Source organism: Zea mays, chromosome 9, assembly GCF_902167145.1.
Source record: "Zea mays cultivar B73 chromosome 9, Zm-B73-REFERENCE-NAM-5.0, whole genome shotgun sequence".
In the NCBI taxonomy this organism is placed as follows: domain Eukaryota; kingdom Viridiplantae; phylum Streptophyta; class Magnoliopsida; order Poales; family Poaceae; genus Zea; species Zea mays.
This window is the reverse complement of record NC_050104.1, coordinates 54,893,939-54,912,386: the sequence shown is the minus strand read 5'-3', so window position 1 is coordinate 54,912,386 and position 18,448 is coordinate 54,893,939. Positions and strand designations below refer to the sequence as shown.

The following is an 18,448-nucleotide window of genomic DNA, read 5'->3' as shown; positions in this document are numbered from 1 at the left end:
AGGAAACAGGAAAGCAAAGAAACAACACAAAAAATTACAAGGATTCTAGCCATTGGTTCTTGAGAGGGAGATAGCCATTGGTTCTTGAGAGGGAGATAACTACCCTTCGTTCTATGGACAGCCAAGGAAAATTCTTGCTTGAATTTAACTCTATTTTATGTCTTAGTCGGATCTATTGCATTGAAAGTCCAGTAATTTTGTACTATCTACTCAAAAATTTGAACTGCGAGATATTATTGTACCTTAGTATATTATATATCACGTTCTACGTTTCCTTCAGTTGATTGAAACCTGATTATTTTAGTTAATTTTCATGTTGTCATGAATCTCATTTAAAAGTTTTACATCTTATACCAGGTTTTTGAAACATTTGTTGAATCTACACTATTGTACAACCAACATTTGTCCTTGACTACCCAGTTGAGATATCACCATTGGCAAAACCACATCGGAGGTAAACACTCCTATTTCATTTTGCATGGCACCCATATATTATGAGATTCAAATGCTGCAAGATTTTCTATTTCTTAATAAACAATCTATAGGTTTAGTGACATAATAATTAGTACTATTTCAGTTCACAATCTGTAAAACTACATCATGTGGTACAGTAGTAGACCATTATGAATATTTTTCCCCTTCAAAACTTTCTTTGTTCCACTGATGGCATGTACTTGAAATAATAACAAAGGCGGACCAAGGTGGTTGTTTAACTTCCAATAGTCTGTCCGTGATGTAGCATCATAGTACAGCTGTCACGTCCCTGAGGATGTAGCTGTGGGAGCTCGCTGGCCACCGGTTTCCTGCCCGTGGTGGATGGTGGCAAGGTAGATAGCAGGGAGATGAGATAACAGAGAAAGGAGGTGAAAATGGGATTGGCTGTAATTGCTTGTTTATTGCTGAACCAGACCTTCCTGATTGATCCCAAATACCCCTCCTTTTGCCTAATTAGCCCCTGTTACGAGCGCCTATAAATGTTCTCGACCGTAACAATAGCTCAAGGTTACACCTGGAAACTGGGGAGAAAAGGAAGATGTAATTCAGTCTGAGTTTTATAATATGTTATTTAGGTGATCATTAAGATAGATGGAAATCACAACTTGCTTGTCAGATCATTTCAAATTCAAATGTGCATTTTCAAATTCAAATGTGTCTATTCAATAACATCTATTCAATGCTCATCTGCTTTCTTTGTTGTATCAACCAAATGACCACTAAACAATAGGAAGCTAAAAAGGAGCCAAAATAGAGAAATAAAAGGCAAAAATACATCTTCACCTAAAAACCAAAATAATTAAGTGCATTACAAGTTGTTAATTGCCATTCATTCATCAATGTCAGTTACGGCGTAAGGACCTCCTTATAAACGATACTCTTTGTGTATGTTGCGCCATTTATCGCTGAGTTCCTTTCAACCCCCTTCTTCTTCTTCTTCTCATCGTGGACTGGAATGGCAAGTATCTTCACTTTCGATCGAGCGGTGGCCCTTGATAGAGCAACATAAAGTTGACCATGAGAGAACACTGGTTCCGGCAAGTACACACCAACATTAGGAATCGTCTGGCCCTGGGCCTTGTTAACTGTCATGGCAAAACTTAGTCTTATCGGAAACTGCTTCCTTTTAAACTGGAAAGGGAACATCTCATCATCAGAGGGGCACAGGGGTATACGAGGCAAGAAAATTCGCATTCTAGCATGTTGGCCAAGGACAATTTCAGCATCAATACTGTTTTTTTGGAAACCACGAACCACCAACCTCGTGCCATTGCAAAGTCCATTAGCAGGGTCTATATTCCTAAGCAACATGATTGGGCATCCAACTTTGAGCTTCAGAACGTGTGGGGGTAGTCCATTAGGAGTCAGCGTCTGTAGAAACTCTGATGGGTAATAGTTATTAGGATCATCCACCGCGGTGTCAAAACTATGGTACATCATCTGCTCCCCTTGGAAACGATCGATCATCCTCATATTTATCATATCCACCCAGTCATTCCGTGTAGACAATATTGCTCTTGAAGTGATGTAGCTTGTGTTAGACATGTTTTCATTTAGATTGGGGTAAATGTCATCTATCAGTCTATCAAGGTTGTGGTCATTACCAGTATATGGCACACATACCTCATCTGGAAGACGAACATCACCATCGTTGTTCGCTTCCTCAGTTCCACCACCGACGCGCAACAAATATTCTGCAAACCATGGGTCGCTCTGTGCCCTCATGTTTTGAAAAAGCTTTAGGTGGCACATGGATTCCCAGAGGTAAGAACTCCGTAGAGAGGCAGCAACTATCTGAGCCCTTGACCCCTTGCGTACAACAGGAAGTACTTGTCTGAAATCACCCTCGAACACAACAGTCTTCCCACCAAAGGGCAACCTAGACCGTCCCATTATATCATGCATGCTATTGTCTAGCGCCTCAATTGCTTGTCTCTTAGTCATTGATGCCTCGTCCCAGATAATGAGTGATGCTTTTTGTAGCAACTTTGCTGTCCCGCTTTGTTTCGTGAAGCTACATACAACACCATCATCAATAGTAAGTGGTATCTTGAAGCGCGAATGGGCAGTCCTCCCCCAGGAAATATAGAAGCCGCAACACCAGATGTAGCTGTTGCAACTACAATCTTGTCCTGACTGCGTAGTGCTACAAGCAATGCCTTATACAGATAGGTCTTTCCAGTCCCACCAGGCCCATCCACAAAGAACACTCCCCCGTTATTGGTGTCAACGACAGATAGGATCTTATCATAAGCAGACCTATGCTCCTCGTTTAGGGTTTCTTTCAGAGCAACGTCTTCTGTCGTCGGCACTATACTTTCCTCCTCATAAATCTCTCTATCAGTACCATGTGAATCGTCATATCTATCAATGATAGCAGGGAGAGGGAATGTCTTTATGTCTTTACCCATTGACTGCAAAATGTTTCTAATGTCAATCAAGACCATCTGCTGCACATGGATTTTGCTTTGAGTACTACGGTGATAGTCCTCTGACATTGAGTCAAGGTGTCTCTGCCATAATTCTGCCACATCGTTCGGCTCACAGTATACCAGTATTGTTGCAAACAACCTTCGTAGTGCTGACGACATTTGGTAAATAGCGGCTTCGTTGAGACACTCATCTATTGTGTCGTTTGCTTCAAGCAGTCCCCTCCTTTGTGCTGCCTCACGAAAAGTTGGTAGTGTGTCACCATCTACTGTCCTTAGATCCGCATAGGAGGTAGCACCCGTCACATGGTTTAAGAGAAGTCGAAGATAAAAGCGCTCCCCCTCAGCTGGATGAGCAGAGACTATTCTACCAACCTGTCCACCCGTGTTTCATTTCCTCCTTTGCCACACCTTGCCCTGCTGCAAAGTGTACCACTCAGGAAAATCACGGTAAAGGATGCCCCGAGCCTCCTCGTGTAGCCTATTTGCCTCAAAATATGCCGTAAGCATTGACCTATCGGCACCTGGACGTTGGACAACATGATTTACTTTAGCACGCTCGTGAAATGACACCATATGCATGTTTTCAAGATGGAGCTGCAGTTGCATCACTGGTGGAGAGTTTTGACTTAGATCAAAGCTGAATATCCTCCAAAGGGCTTCTGGAGGGGTCACCCACCTAGCATCTCTATACTGCTTGATCTCATCAACGTCACCATCAGCCTTGTTTGCGTCTGTCACAGCCACAGACGCATGATCGTGGCCTTTGTATATGTATTTGAACAAGTATTTGACAGCCTTGATGCTCCCGCACGCCTCAACATTGATGTGACAGTTGAAGAGCCGGAGGAGGTAAGGGTTGTAAGGGACAACCCATCTGTTGTCCAATTCACAACCTCGAACCGTTTCCTTACGCCCATCATCACGACGCCTATAAATAGGATATGAATCCTTTCCTTGAGACGTTGCATTGCTAAAAGCTCTAGGATAATGGTTTTTGCATGAAGCACGACCCTTAGTGCATGGGCATTTAGGATTTAGCAACCCGCACGGTCCATGCATCATATGCTTGATAACCATCTTGTATAGTTCAGGGTACTTCTTCTTGTCAGGGATCTCAGCGGAGATAATGTGATCATACTAATCAGGACAAGTTAGCTTGTACTTTCTCTGCATGATGAGTAGGAAATGGACATGAGGCAAACCTTGCTTCTGGAACTCCACGACATAGACATAAGCTCGGATTTTTCCAAGAATATGATGCTTAGTCAATCTCTTCTTCAGTTCCTCTAGTTTTGCACGGAATATGCGAACAACAAGGTCCGGACGATCCTGTGGTGACTGCATAGGGAGAAGCTCTCTGGTTATTTCATCCCAATTGGGGTTGCACGTCATAGTGAGGAATATGTCTGGCTTCCCAAACTTCCGCACAAGGGCCATAGCATCCATATACCGACGTCTCATGTCACGAGGACCACCGATAAATGATGTAGACAGCACGGTTCGCTTTCCAATTTTGTCTGCTCTGTTCTCGCCTTCATGCAAGCTATCTACCAAACCCTTGTATAGATCCGCCCTTAATCTGTCTTGGTTTTTACGTATGAAATCCAAACGAGAGCTCTCAATCTTGATGTAGGTGTCAACCGCGAACTGTTGGAAAAGCCGCTTCCCATGAAGTATTGGATTGAATATACTTGGACGAATTTGGAATCTGTAGCAGTAATAGTCACGTACAGACACACATAGATGGCTAGGTCGTTCTGCAACCGCAAGGTTTATTAATTAGTGTTGCTAAAAACATATTTAACAAAGGATTATATAAGAATCACAAAGAAAGAACTAACCTGTATCATCATTGTTTGCATCACTTCTCCTATGTTGATCACGGTACGCGTCTACTTCGTCCATGGAAACATTGGACTTAGGAATATTGGCATGCCATCCAAGTTCACCTTTAGGGAAGAACAATGGATATGATAGTGCATCATAGCATCCATGATATGAACGGATGCCGTGGCTTGACCTATCCTTCCCATGTAGCATAACACTATTACTGAATTGACCTCGACGTTCACTCCCCTCAATCCAAATTGCAGCTACCTCCGAAGTAATGGGTGAATTATATAACTTCTGGTTCAGCGTTTGGTCAAGGTTCAAGGCGATGTGGTAGTCTTCAATGTTATCAACGTGCCCCATACTCCTAAGGTGCTCAGAGTATGGATTTCCCTTAAGTATTTCAACCAATTGTTTAATAACTGCCTTGTCTTTCTCAAATTGTTGTTGATGACATTTACGATATCTATGCTCGAGGCTGGGATCATCATCGTAGAAGTAGAGTTCAAGGTGTTTATGTTCCGCCCCAGCTTCCCTACCGAACGACCTTACGTTGTGGTACATCATGCCATGTGCACGAAACGTGTAGATACCACAATCCATGTTTGTAGTCATACTGTCAACGCAACAATACAGAGAAGTGAACGAGAAATGGCCGTTAAAAAATCGAATGTTATCACGAAAGTGCCTCGCATCAGCATCTGCAGACTCCCACAGCCTCCTAAGCTGGAGCGGTGTCTTGAATGCGGCTAAATTAATCTGTCCATTACGACAACAAAATCCAGGTGGTTCATACTGAAACTTCTTCGCTTTGCAGTAATCGCAGTCAGCAACAGTGCTCAGCAAATGTGTTTCTTCAGGTATGTTACTATACACCTTGTCGTACAAGTCAGGTACGTCAGGGTTGACAGTAAAGGCATCTTGGGTTTCATCAATCTCAATATCCTCACCAGATTCACCATCTAAATTTGTTTTGAAAGAACAAGGGATAAGACATACAACTTTAGAAACTTTTAAATCATATATCCTATATTAAAAACATTACGTAAGTACCTTGCCCAGCGAATAGGTATCCTTCTTCGTCATCATCATCTTCTTTAAAAAGTACAGTCTCATCAGCATCCTCTGTAAAGAGCACACCTTAATCATATTAACCACTAAGAATAATTAGGGAACTAATGATGGAATGAGCTTGTAATTACCATTGGTGGTAATAGTCGAAGATGTCAAGTGCTGCTTCCCAACATCTACTCCTTCGGTCATTTTGTCACTATTTGTGGCAGGGACTGTACACGGATGTCTTTGTCGTCTAGGAGACTTTGTCAGTTTCTTTGTCTCAACATCCTCAGTCACCGATGGAGTAGGAACAAATGGTGTTGGGATCAATTCAGGAATAGCCATGAGCTCGGAGCTAAATAGAGACCCAGTAGGTGCTTGAGCATCTGTTGAACTCCACACAAGCTCCGGGGTAAAAGTAGGGTTCTCAATGGTGATTGAGTCCTGACTTAGCATAACTTGTTGTCTTATTCTATAGTTTTCCCTTGCTCTCTTTTGACATGGTTTCATATTACGCAACGTCCTTTGTTCCTTAGTTTGAGTTGCACATCGAGCTCTTTCTCGGATTCTCTTACGTTCCTTTGGATCTAACACTTTTGAATACTCATGGTGTACAACATTTTCTTTGTTGCGTGACGCACGATGTTTCTTCAATTCATTTTTTGTTTCATCACTCATCGCCGTGTACCGTGCTCTTTCCCTTTCCCGTTTACATTGCCTTGCATCCGCACATCCTACTAAACCATTATAGGTTTTATTTTTTAAAACCTTATTGAAATGTCAAATAAGGCATCTTATATTATTAGTAGATATACCTTCAACAGTGATGTTGGACAGTTCTTTTAATGGAGAACGAACATCATTAGTTTGGAGCGGATCCATCTACATATTTCAGGCAGCCACAAAACCTATATGAGAGGATGAATCACCTTATCATACTTCACCAAAGGATAAGATACGCTCAATTTCTAATCTAATCAGATAACATTGATTCTTAGAGATAGGGAAAGTCCTAACGAGCAAATTGGTACGTTCAGTTAAATGGTAGACAATCAATGAGAATCAAAGTCAACATATAAGACTAACTCCAACACGGACCTCTAAAGGGTCCTATACCCTAAATTTAGAGGATGAGGTCATCCTCTACTCCCTCCAGCAGCGTCCTTTAAACGGTCTACTAAATTTACATGACAAATTAAAAATGTCTCTAATATAGGTATTTGTGTATAAAAGACATGATTTAGAGAATGTTGTTGAAGAGGAAAGAAATATAGAGAATGTAATCTTTTAGGATGTCTCCAACAAGGGAATGCTTAGGATGGTGGTACATGTTGTGTAGTTGCGTTATAATTACTTCTTTCATTGTAAGGAATATGGATTTTTACATCAACCCGAAATGTACTCCACATGCCATGGATATTCGTTTATGCACTGCTAAGGAAATCCTCCTCCATGAGGATTTTTTGTTCCTCCAGAAGGAACTTAAGTTTTCAGGAGTGCACTTATTCATGTATCAAGACTAAATTCTGTTTATGTTACAAGTTTTCAGTTGTCCTTTTTTCACATGCGAGCATGTTAAATCTGCTGATTTTGATTCATTAAGATATTAGGATGGATGGAGTCACACAAGCTATTGAAAATCTTAAGAAAGAATGAGGCCAAGCAGTTTCACAACTTGACGAGAACATTACTGCAATTGAATCATGTGGAAAAACAGGGAAAGGGACAGAGGAAGCAAATTCTCTTCCAAGGTTGAATGGTTCTGCACAGGATGCTCTGCAGTTGCTGAAGTCACTGCAGTTCCAGCTTGATCTTCTAGCACAGCAGCTTCCCACTTTTGATGAGGTGCAGTCTGGTCAAGCAACCTTGAAGTCATGGGATGAACAATACAAGAAGTAAGATATTCTTGGAGACTTGGAGTTTGTTTACTTTTGTTACCCTTTTTAGCCTACTTTTTTTATATAAACCTTGAACATTTTTGCAGGCTTCATATTAGCCTGAGGAATGCTAACTTATAAGCAAAAGACAACATTAGACAAGCTGCTGAAGAGGAGGTACGTGATTATGCCTGGACTTTGATGATATTAATCCAAGTGATGAGTTGTCTGAGTGGTACATGCTTCTAGGGCTTATTTGGATGGCTCCTGGACGGAGCTGCCTGGCCCAGGAATCCATCCCAGGCGTCCGATTTTGGTCGCATGGGGCTAGGATGGTTGCCTGGCCGGCGAGCTGCCTGGCAAGGTAGCAACCAAACAGGCCCCTAGAGTGTCACCAATCACCAATGCAATGTGAAAGATTAAGAATTCATGTTAAATTTTAAGGACATATTCTTTATATGCAGTATGTCTTCTCAGAGGTTTTTTTATGTACTCATTTAAGTTCAAAAGCACCATTGAAACTAATGTTGCTTTAGTTTTTTGCAATTTCCCTGGCAAAATTAGCAAGAAAATGACCTGTAGGCACCCTACCACGTTTTTAGAGCATCGCAGGTGCCATTATAACTTGGCTATCGGTTTCTAATTGACTTTTCTCTAGAGGACACTTCTTCTAGGCGGTGGTGAAGAGTCTACCATCCGTAGGCGTAATCTCCAGTAAGTTGATTTCAATGAGGTCTCTTTCCCTTAAGACAATATATATGGGATATTTAAGGAGCTTTTATAATTTAATCAGTTACATGTGTATCCCATCCATCTGGTTTCATCAAATTCAGGTTACCTGAAATTTAAAAAGCAGATAATGTGGGTTGTCATTTGTGAATTCTAGAACATAAAAAACTGATCAAGCCTCCTATTACATGATATTGTGTTAAACATAAAAAACTGATGCTCTTTCTTTCTCAACAGGCTGGCCAAGTTTATGGAGTTCCTCTTTCTGGATCTCTACTGATCAAGCCTGGAGTTTACCCAGAGCAAAGACCATGTAATGAGGACACCCGCAGAAAATGGATTGAGGTCGAGCAGACTAACCTGTCATTTGTTGTTATAATAATATAATGTTTTGTTCAATAGAACCTCAGTAAATATTTCATGTTTGTTATCTAAGTTTGCAAATTTTTAAGCTTGCTTTTGCCTGATAGTTAGATGTTTGGCTTCCTTTTGAGTATTTGATTGATAGTGTACTGCTAGAATAACAGCTAAGGACATATGACCATTCTTACTGTGAGGTTGCTTTTGGCATTTAAAATCTTGAACAACATTGTTACTTGGGACAGCGAGCATTAGCCTTTTTCACATGTTTCATCTGTGGAATTCAAAGTTATTCAGCTTGGAATATTCGATTTATGGTGCTGAATGATGTTTTTTACTTTGTTATGCTGGTGCTGCAGCAATGAGCTCAGTTTGCTTACATTCATTAGTTTTCTTTCTTTACATCCATTATTGCCTTGCAGGCCCTTGCTCAGCCAAACAAGCGACTGTGTTCATTGTCTGAGCACATTCCTCATGGTTACCGTAGAAAATCACTTTTTGAAGGTCTAATTCGATATAATGTTCCGTTGCTAAGAGCAACATGGTTTATTAAAGTCACATACCTGAACCAGGTTTGGAATCTCTTGTAACCTTCTCTTATTTACTATCAAATGCCACATTGCACCATTGTGATGATGTGTATTCAATTTTATATAGCTACAGACCCGACAGACACCTAACAGTATTTCAGTAGCGGGTTCTGATAACCAACGCTCTCAGTGGACAAAGGATGTTGTTGAATATTTACAACATATTTTGGACGAATTTTGTTCTAAAGAGGGTGCATTCGTGCATCCATCTTTTAGAGAGCAGTCATCACCAGGACCTACTGTTGGAACCAATCAGATAAAAATGAAAACTGAAGCATCTCTAGCTGCTGGAGACATTGAAGAACCCTTGGTGCACTTCAAATGGTGGTATATGGTTCGTCTCATCCAATGGCATCTCACAGAAGAATTGCTTGTTCCCTCAGTACTTATCGAATGGCTATCTAACCAACTCCAGGTACTTCTGTCGAGAATTCAATCGACGTGAAAGTTTATGTTTTAGTTCCTATTCATCTATTGAAATTATTGATCTATTTATCTCCTTTGTTCAGGAGAGAGATTCAGTTGACGTTTTAGAACTTCTCTTGCCTATTATGCTTGGTCTGGTTGACACCATTAGTCTCTCACAAACATATGTGCGCATGTTTGTGCGCATCTTTTTACTATAGGATGTTCTTCTCTTATGGCTGAAAAATATAGCGCATTCATGCACTTCATGGTGTATGAAGTTTGAACCAGAACATTTTCTTATTTGCCTTCATTTGTAATGCCAAAGGAGGCACATCAGACAGCCAATGAATGAACAGGTCTGGCAGCCTTCTTTGCTTCCTCTATGAGCTCGAGACCTTAGTCCAGATGATTCCTTGGTGAACAGTGCAGTTCGTTTGTTAAATTCAAAAGATCAAAAGGCACACGATCTTGTGGAATGCTTCAGTAGGGTCATGACTCATGAGTTGGTTTATGGAAACAGAAAATAACAGAAATGGAGCAAACTGGTCGAGTAGAAGTGTGTAATGAAGCAAGGATGTATATAAGTAACAAAGTGGGAACACAAAGAGAGAAGGCTTACCCTTACCATCCATGGTGGCTGTGGCTGATTAAGCTCGCACCCCTAGTGAACAAGCAACCTATATGAATGTTTACCCGATTTTTGTGCCCTTCTATGCATTGAATAATTGAATTTAATGTCATCCTTTAACCGAACCAACTTCTTGTACAGGTGAAACTGGAAGAACGTATGAAACTAGACTTTAACAGATTATGAAGCTAGACACATGAGGATATTATGAACTTTAACAGATTACAAATAAAAGATAACAACATATCAGGCCCATACCTAACTCTTTTGCCAACTTAACAAGAATTAAACATCTGCAAGTGTCGAGTATCTTTATTTTCTGCCCATCTTGATGCTTCTGATTTCAATAGTTTTGTGATTACCAGTCCTCAACTATGTTTCACAAAGTAGTCATATTAGCTTAGGCTGCTCTGTAGCTAACCAGCGAGATTAGTTGCCAGTGAACTGAAACAACTACATAAACTCATTTGGGCTCCCCCATTAGGTTGAGTAATATTCTTCTACTGTTTTAATATAGTGTCATTTTTTAGCTGCACAGTACTGACACCAAGTTCTATCCTCATGTGTAAATACCACAGTATATGGTTTTCATTATCCCTTGAACATGAAGCATATAGGTAACTTAGTCCTGTATAGGTTTTCAGCGTAACATGATCAACGTACCATCACACACAGGGAACTTATTTTTACTTATGAAGTCTCTAAATTCATAAATTGGTGGAATGTTATGTGTCTATTGACGATGGGTTTACAAATATCCTCGAAAGATACTGGAAAATAAATAGAAATGTGATGTGCTCTCTGAATTCCCTTGGCACATCCAAGTTATTATGCTTATCCAAATAGCAACTCTTCAGAGCTCTTGTTGTCACCAGGTATTCAAGTAGTTCTTTTGTTGGCAGTGTCAGTTTCCTGTACGCATTTTTCAGGTTAAAAACTTGTATGGTCACTATCAACTCTACCTTTCTAGGTGTATTGTTCCTACTGTTGTTTATGGATCTCTTAATTCTGAGATGTTATTATCTCTATTTATTTGGTGATGTAACATTAATATTATGCATTTTTCATGGTTAATTGTACTAATGTTGTCTCATGATATGTTCATATGAGGTCAGTTGTGTGTTAATAACCATGCTACAGCCTACAGCTCTTGTAATGGGTGATTTTTCATATTTTTAACTGGTTTGTGTATTGTTTACTGTCGTTTAAGTGTTATCTTGCTTCTGCCTCCCCCCTCGAAGAGGTGCTAGCGAGTTTTGTAAAAAAAGGGAAGAGGTGATACTTGCTGGTTTATTTTTTGAAAGGTTCCATTTTTTTCCAAGAGTGTCGTATGATCTGAGTGCCTTCAGTTAAAGAAGGAAACACTCGTCTCAAGTGTTGCTTTGTTGCAAGGTTCATTTTTTTGTTCCAAAACTGCTGCATCGTCTGGAGTGTTTTGAGATGAAGAATGAAGTGATCCTCTTCGATGAGCAATTTTTTTGTTCTTTCAATTTGCAAAAATGCTATCATCATTATGTCGTTCCTACCGCATTTTCCACATATCTTTCGTAAGCGGATATTGTTTTCAATAGTTTTGTGATTACCAGGCCATGGATTACAGTGGACTAAATGCAAATGACATAGGCTTGTATAGATCAAGAACCATGCTAACAGTGATGAAGAAAGATGAATGAAGACTAATGATGGTGAACTTATTTATTAGCTCATAGAAAGGTCACATAGTTTTATACAAAGTGACCACCATTGAGACCGAACACACGACTAATACAAAATAGAGAACAAATCATTACTACTAAGTTTCATCTAAATCATAACTAACAAAGTATCTACTATAACAAGCTAGAACACGTCTCAATCAGATATCACAGTTGTGAGATGTGCCCGTCTGTTCTCAAGAAATTTGTCGACGATACGACGCCTTGGATTTTGAATCAACGAACGTCGAATAGCTGCAATTTAGAACATAATTTGTAAGAAGATGATTATTTTAAATTATTATCATTTTAATTTTAGCTATAGTTTATAACTATATTATAAGAACCACTCACTCTTCAAGTGGTATGTAGTGTGATGATCTGGGTTGAAATGAACGGTGCTGTAATCCGAGGTTTCCAAGCATCCTATTGTTAGGATAATAAATAAGCATAAGAATTGAGTTCAAGTTGAAAGATTTTAGGTACAAGAGAAATTATTGTGTTTATTGTTACGACGCAGCATAGTTCCAATAATTATGTTATTGTCAACTCTAGCTAACGACCATCGTAGAGCATTTCTTTGCAAGAGGTCAGTCCATACCCCCACGACGATTAGATCCCACCTATAAAAACATTAATGTTGTCTGAATAAGACCTAACAATTACTTAATACTTTCAAAAAATAATGTAGCTATAAATTAGTGTCACCTGGAATCCATTAGTACAGCCTCTCTATACGGCCTTCCACCGATATGCTTTAATGGCTCTAAATGAAGAACTATGCCAATAATGTCTGAGCAATTCACATGTGATTAGTTATCTTTGAATAACTTATACATCAGCCATTAGTACTATATATATATATATATATATATATATAAACCATATGGAAGGAATGATCATTACCTACGAACGACTTATGCGGTTGTTGATACACCTTATGGAATGGCATAAGATACTTTGGAAATGGAGGAAATTGGATTGGCTTAATGAATGGCTCCACAATAGTATGTGTTATCAGTCCGATCTCTAGCCCATGTCCAATATTCCGAAATTGAATCCCCTCCCTATTTAGACAGAATCCCACTCTATACAATGTATATGTGCATCCTTGTGTGAGTAAGGCATCGAAACGTGGAACATTATTGCGGCTTGAAATTGCTTCCATTTTGGATCCCTAGATATATGGGAATACAGGTCGTATGAGTCAAAGAAATTATTATAACAACATGACTATATTGACTCTATTTTAAAGCTTGAAGTAACTCACTGTGATATCCTGTAGGATGAAGTGTTGACTATCATGACGCCTAGGGAACTTAACAACTACCCTCGCAAAGATACTCTTTACGTGTGGTAAGTTATTGAAATCTTGAATATCATCAAATAACATGAAACTATATAAAACACAAACTGTAGCTTAAGTTCTTCATTCATATATAAATGTGACAAGTGAACTATATACTTACGGAGGAAAGGGACGAATGTCTGGAACTGTTCTATTTTGGTTTATTCTACCTGATCCCGCCATTGATCTTGTAGGACCAATCATGGCATTATTGCAAAGAAAACATCATTAAAAGGATTAAATGACAAAGTCCCTCTGTCAAACAAATAGATTTCTTTTACATCATAATGAAATTACAAGAAACTATTTTGTAGAAAGTGTAGACTCTATCTACGTCTTTGTTCTTTAAGAAACCTAGCATCAAATTGAAGATTTTTCATATAACAATATTTAAAGTTAAATCATAAAATGTAACATAATATGTCCAATTGTATTTAACTTTGTTTATGTTTCTTGCCACACAGTACAGGTAATGATTCCTTTTTTCGTATTAACGAGCAGTTTGTTGATTTGCCATATTAATGTGTTTTGCGGGAAGTCAAGGAGTTGTATTCAAGATCATGGTGGATGTGACAAGCAAATGAAGCAATGATTCAAATATTACAATTCTGGATGGTGACTTAGAAGCAATGATTCAAATGGAGCGTAGGAAAAAGATATCGAACTAACAAGTAATAATCTCACTTAAGGGTGTTTCGCTTTGTATTGAACTGTAGACATAGAAAGAAGAATTAAGAGAAGCAAAGAAGAATGAAGTTGCGCAGGTGCAAGTGCACCATACAGAAAGCATACTACCAGCTAATCCTTTCAACTATCATTTTAGCATCAACCTCTATATACCGGAAGCATGCGTGTATATAAACTTCATACCCCAATAAATACCCCTAATACACACAAGTTTGTCATGTCCATATATATTAGTTGGAATTTTAATTTAAATTTGTCTTCAATACAATTCATTTGCTTTTACAATTTGGTAATAGACATGACATAACAAAACATGTTCAAACTGTAATAGTAGAACAGGTCATTCAAATATTCAATATAAAAGAAATAGTATTAAGAACACAAAATGAAAGCATGAAAGCACTAACCAAAGTTTTGTTGGACAATACAGAGCTGCAAAGATGGGTACAGAAATTGAGGCGAACACAATTCCGAATTTCCCTGGGTAGTCACAACGACCCATGATTATTATAGAAAACATAAGTATTCACATTCTGAGAAAAGAAACTGGTATTCTCTATCAGAATTTTCATAGCAACGCCAAACTAAGATGACAGAACTGCTATACAATGATGACAGAACTGCTATACAATGTTAAATGTTGATGAGAAAACACAATGGTAAGTAGGTAACAACTATAGGAACATATTCAAAGATCCTTCTCAATTCGGATGCAGCGACACAACACACTACATGTTTTGAGAAACTAATCATTGCTATTTGCTAGCTCGGTAATGAACAAAATATTTGAAATAAACACAAACTGACCAGGTGAGCAGAAAGGCAAGTCGAAGAGAACGTCATATTAAGGTTACTGAATCAATGACAATCCCACTCGCTCCCATAATAATCTTAGATTAGGTTACATAATAAGATGTTTCATAGTTTTTCTCATCAACATTTAACATTCATCAAAGCTGATAATACTTGTTATTTTGCTAATGGACAAAGAAAACTACAGAAGCATTTTGTTTGTCCACCTAAATTTAGTAAACAGTACAAGGAAGATTGTGTGCCAAGCAAAGAACTACATATCCATAAATGGACCACCTAGATGTCTGGGATCAGCAATAAAGTATATTACTCTATAATTTTCCAAAGTTCAAAGCTAGACATAATTCATGGAAAGACAGTATACTGGAAGCAACACGAGGTTGTAAAAGACAGATGCTCCATACTTGTGGGCACAAGAAGAAAAAGGCAACACTGATGCTTGAGATTCTGCACTGCTTGGGATTAACTCTGAGAAAAACAAAATGGTAAGTAGAGAAGCAAAGATTAACTCTAAGAAAACACAATGGTAAGTAGGTGACAACTATATGAACATATTCAAAGATCCTTCTCAATTCTGATGCAGCAACACAACACACTACATGTTTTGAGAAACTAGTCATTGCTATTTGCTAGCTCAGTAATAAACAAATATTTGAAATAAACACAAACTGACCAGGTGAGCAAAAAGGCAAGTCGAAGAGAACGTCCTATTAAGGTTATTGAATCAATGACAATCCCACTCGCTCCCATAATAATGTTAGATTGTATTGATTTTTAATACCATGCCATCTTCCTAGAAATTTGTTGGACAACAACAGTTCGTTCTAAACCTACCTTAATTTAGTATTTTCAACGGTTCGTTCTAAATCGGCCTTAATTTTGTATAGATTTTCATTAGCTACTTACAGGCAACAATAATATTTCTACAAGAGGATGAGGCAAACGTACCACTTCCTGGGGACATAGAAGTCCACAGTCTTACCCTCCTCGTACTGCATGGTGACAGTTGGGGGAACTACCGCAAGAGCAACTGAAATACAAGAGGACCAACTATCAGGCACATAAAAAGAGAACAACACTATGCACTTTGAGGGCTCATTCAGTACTGTAACAATTCAAAATTGATGGACAAGCAAGGCTATTCTATATTTATAACTATAGCTATGCAAACAACTGAAGTCCAATTCAGGCTCCAATGAAAATGCATAACTAAAACTGAACTATACATATCTCAAATTTAAGCAATTCTTTGCAATTCAACAGAAGGATTGGAATGAATACTTCCATGCAGCTAAAACATCAAATATTCAAATACGTTGTTCAATAACCCCATCTACCTCAGTCACGATTGCACGAAAATGGTAATAAACTGATATTCTAGCAGTGCAAACCATGCTACTGATATGTTAGCAGTGCATAGTTGCACGAAACATGGTAAAGAAAGGCATGTTCGAATCCTGTTCGGTAGATGAAGTTCATTTCTAACAATAAACAAACACAATTTAGGGGATTCAAGGAATCTGGATTCTAGAGTCCTGATTCTAAATAAAAAAACTACCTTACTCCTCAAGCGGGAGAGACCGGTCGTGGAGAAACTCGCCGTCGATCTTCACTACTCCCCTTGTAGCCTGCGTAGTCCCGGTTGTCGGCCGAGCAAGCCCCTCCTCGCCTCTGCTGAGCGCCCCCTCGGTCCACTGCAGGCGCGCTCGGACACTGTAGAGGCCCCGGTGCGGCGGCGTGGTACAGCAACCCAACTCTGGTGAAAACGCGTGCTCGGACGAGACAGAGTCCACACATGCTCACCATTTATCTTCATCGAGCTCTAAGGTGTCTGAGGAAGTGGAGGTCGTGGGGAGGAAGCATGCAGTAGTGGACGACGTGGGGACTGAAGAGGGGGGAGTCGGTTGCACGAACTGTGCGGGGGTGGGGACGGTAGAGGCCGCACAAATGGGGACGGTGGAGGCTGTCCGCCGGTGGGATAGAAGATGGAGCGGTGGAGCGGCGGTGGTGGAGCGGCGGTGGCGCGGGGCACTGGAGGCCGCGACCGCGGCTGGAGGCGAGCAAGCGGGCGGCGGCGCAAGGCGAGCATGCGGGCGGGGGCGCAGCCGCGCAGGGCTGGATGCCACGGGCGGGGATAGGGTTTCATGGAGATGGGCCTCGCAGAACACAAATCGGCAGATGGGCCTCGCAGAACACAAATCGGCAGATGGGCCTCACACGACGTATGTGGTTGTCTTCATTTTTTTGCAAGGTAAAATTAGTACCACATTGCCCACCAATTGGTGTTGAAACCTGCTTATATGTCTTGCTTATATGTCTTCCTGTGCATGTAGTAGTACGATTGTTATCACACGGTGCATGTGTCTTCCTGTGCACGTGACATGTGCAGTAGTTCTATTTTTTGTAAAAAAAATGTGTTATGGAATAAACCGGGAGCATGCACGCAGGAGCAAGCGGGCCCTACCTGTCAGAGACTACACGGCAGAACACAAAAAGGCATGCTACTATTGCTAACTTAATAAGTAGTAGAGATTTCTGATTTCTTTTCCATTTTCAGATTTCCTTCTCACATTCAAACTTGGTTCTAAGTTTCAAATCTCAAATCGAATGTATGAAGAAGAAAAATACTCAACATGAGATGCAAAGTTCATTCATTAACTAATTATTTATTTAGATAAATACTTCTAAAAATAGTTCATGAGCGGAATAAATCATTTTAGAAAATAGATTGAAAGGTTCCTAATTATTCTCTTCTAGGTTTCAAACTAAATTCCAATTTCAAAAAAAAGTTCTACATTTGACTAATAATATTTTTTGTGTTGACATCCATTAATTTTAGGAAGAAAAAAATAACTTTAAAAGTGAGGAACCCATATTGAGGGACATCTTTATTCTTAATCCTTTGGAGAAAGTTTTATAAATCCCAAATATTATTTTAGGTGTTACATCGGCCTCGACCACCTACTACGCCGCGAATCCCGCAGACGACCACTCCGACCGACTGTGGCGCACGTTAGGGGATGACTCGTCCAGCACCTCAGGAAGACTTCCGCCTCGACCGAGCAGGGGCTCTAATCTCGATAAACGTAGCAGGGAATCTCGACGTCATCCCGTGCAAGGACGCTGACGCGCCCCGTAAGCAGCCTTTAGCCCATACCCTGACGCTGTTACAACAACTACAGTATGGGCAGCCTCTCCCTCGGGGGCTCGGGCGTACGGACAACCCCTCGGCCTCTGCCTCGGCTCTCTACAGGAAATCGGTGGACGCAAGTCAACCGCACAGTGCACCATCACGTCGGCTTGCAGAGCGCCAGGACATCTCCTTCGAATGCAACGCCTAGCTTCACTGCGGACGCTCCCCTTCATGTATAAATAGGGCAGTAGGGTCCCCCTAAGGGACATCCGGCCAACGACAGGAGACAACCATACGAGCAGCACACCGACGAACACTTAGTTCTCCACTCGATCTACTCAGACTTAGATATTGACACTTGCCTCAAT

At 40.1% G+C, this 18,448-nt stretch overlaps 1 protein-coding gene and 3 long non-coding RNA genes across 4 annotated transcripts; 2 read left to right on the top strand and 2 right to left on the bottom strand.

Annotated features, from left to right (window-relative positions):
• The first annotated feature begins 355 nt into the window (after positions 1-355).
• On the top strand, positions 356-1,093 carry LOC103638400 (uncharacterized). The gene is made up of 2 exons (XR_002264791.1): positions 356-454; positions 740-1,093. It is a non-coding gene; the product is annotated as an uncharacterized lncRNA (long non-coding RNA).
• Positions 1,094-9,093: 8,000 nt separating this feature from the next.
• On the top strand, positions 9,094-9,995 carry LOC118473448 (mediator of RNA polymerase II transcription subunit 12-like). Its single transcript, XM_035962826.1, has 4 exons — positions 9,094-9,129; positions 9,202-9,351; positions 9,437-9,784; positions 9,879-9,995. The coding sequence occupies exons 1-4, from the start codon at positions 9,094-9,096 to the stop codon at positions 9,993-9,995; spliced, it is 651 nt and encodes a 216-aa protein (XP_035818719.1).
• A 2,608-nt stretch (positions 9,996-12,603) lies between these two features.
• Positions 12,604-13,270, bottom strand: LOC109942435 (uncharacterized). The gene is made up of 3 exons (XR_002265271.1): positions 13,006-13,270; positions 12,808-12,892; positions 12,604-12,722 (listed from the first exon to the last, which is right to left on the bottom strand). It is a non-coding gene; the product is annotated as an uncharacterized lncRNA (long non-coding RNA).
• A 328-nt stretch (positions 13,271-13,598) lies between these two features.
• Positions 13,599-15,391, bottom strand: LOC103638402 (uncharacterized). The gene is made up of 3 exons (XR_558763.2): positions 15,352-15,391; positions 14,542-14,614; positions 13,599-13,634 (listed from the first exon to the last, which is right to left on the bottom strand). It is a non-coding gene; the product is annotated as an uncharacterized lncRNA (long non-coding RNA).
• Positions 15,392-18,448: the final 3,057 nt, after the last annotated feature.

Coding starts and splice junctions, on each gene's coding strand:
- LOC118473448 (XM_035962826.1), top strand. CDS start 9,094: ATGGTGCTGAATGATGTTTTTTACTTTGTTATGCTG. Junction 9,130..9,201: donor TTTTTTACTTTGTTATGCTG/GTGCTGCAGCAA, acceptor ATTGCCTTGCAG/GCCCTTGCTCAGCCAAACAA. Junction 9,785..9,878: donor GGCTATCTAACCAACTCCAG/GTACTTCTGTCG, acceptor TCCTTTGTTCAG/GAGAGAGATTCAGTTGACGT.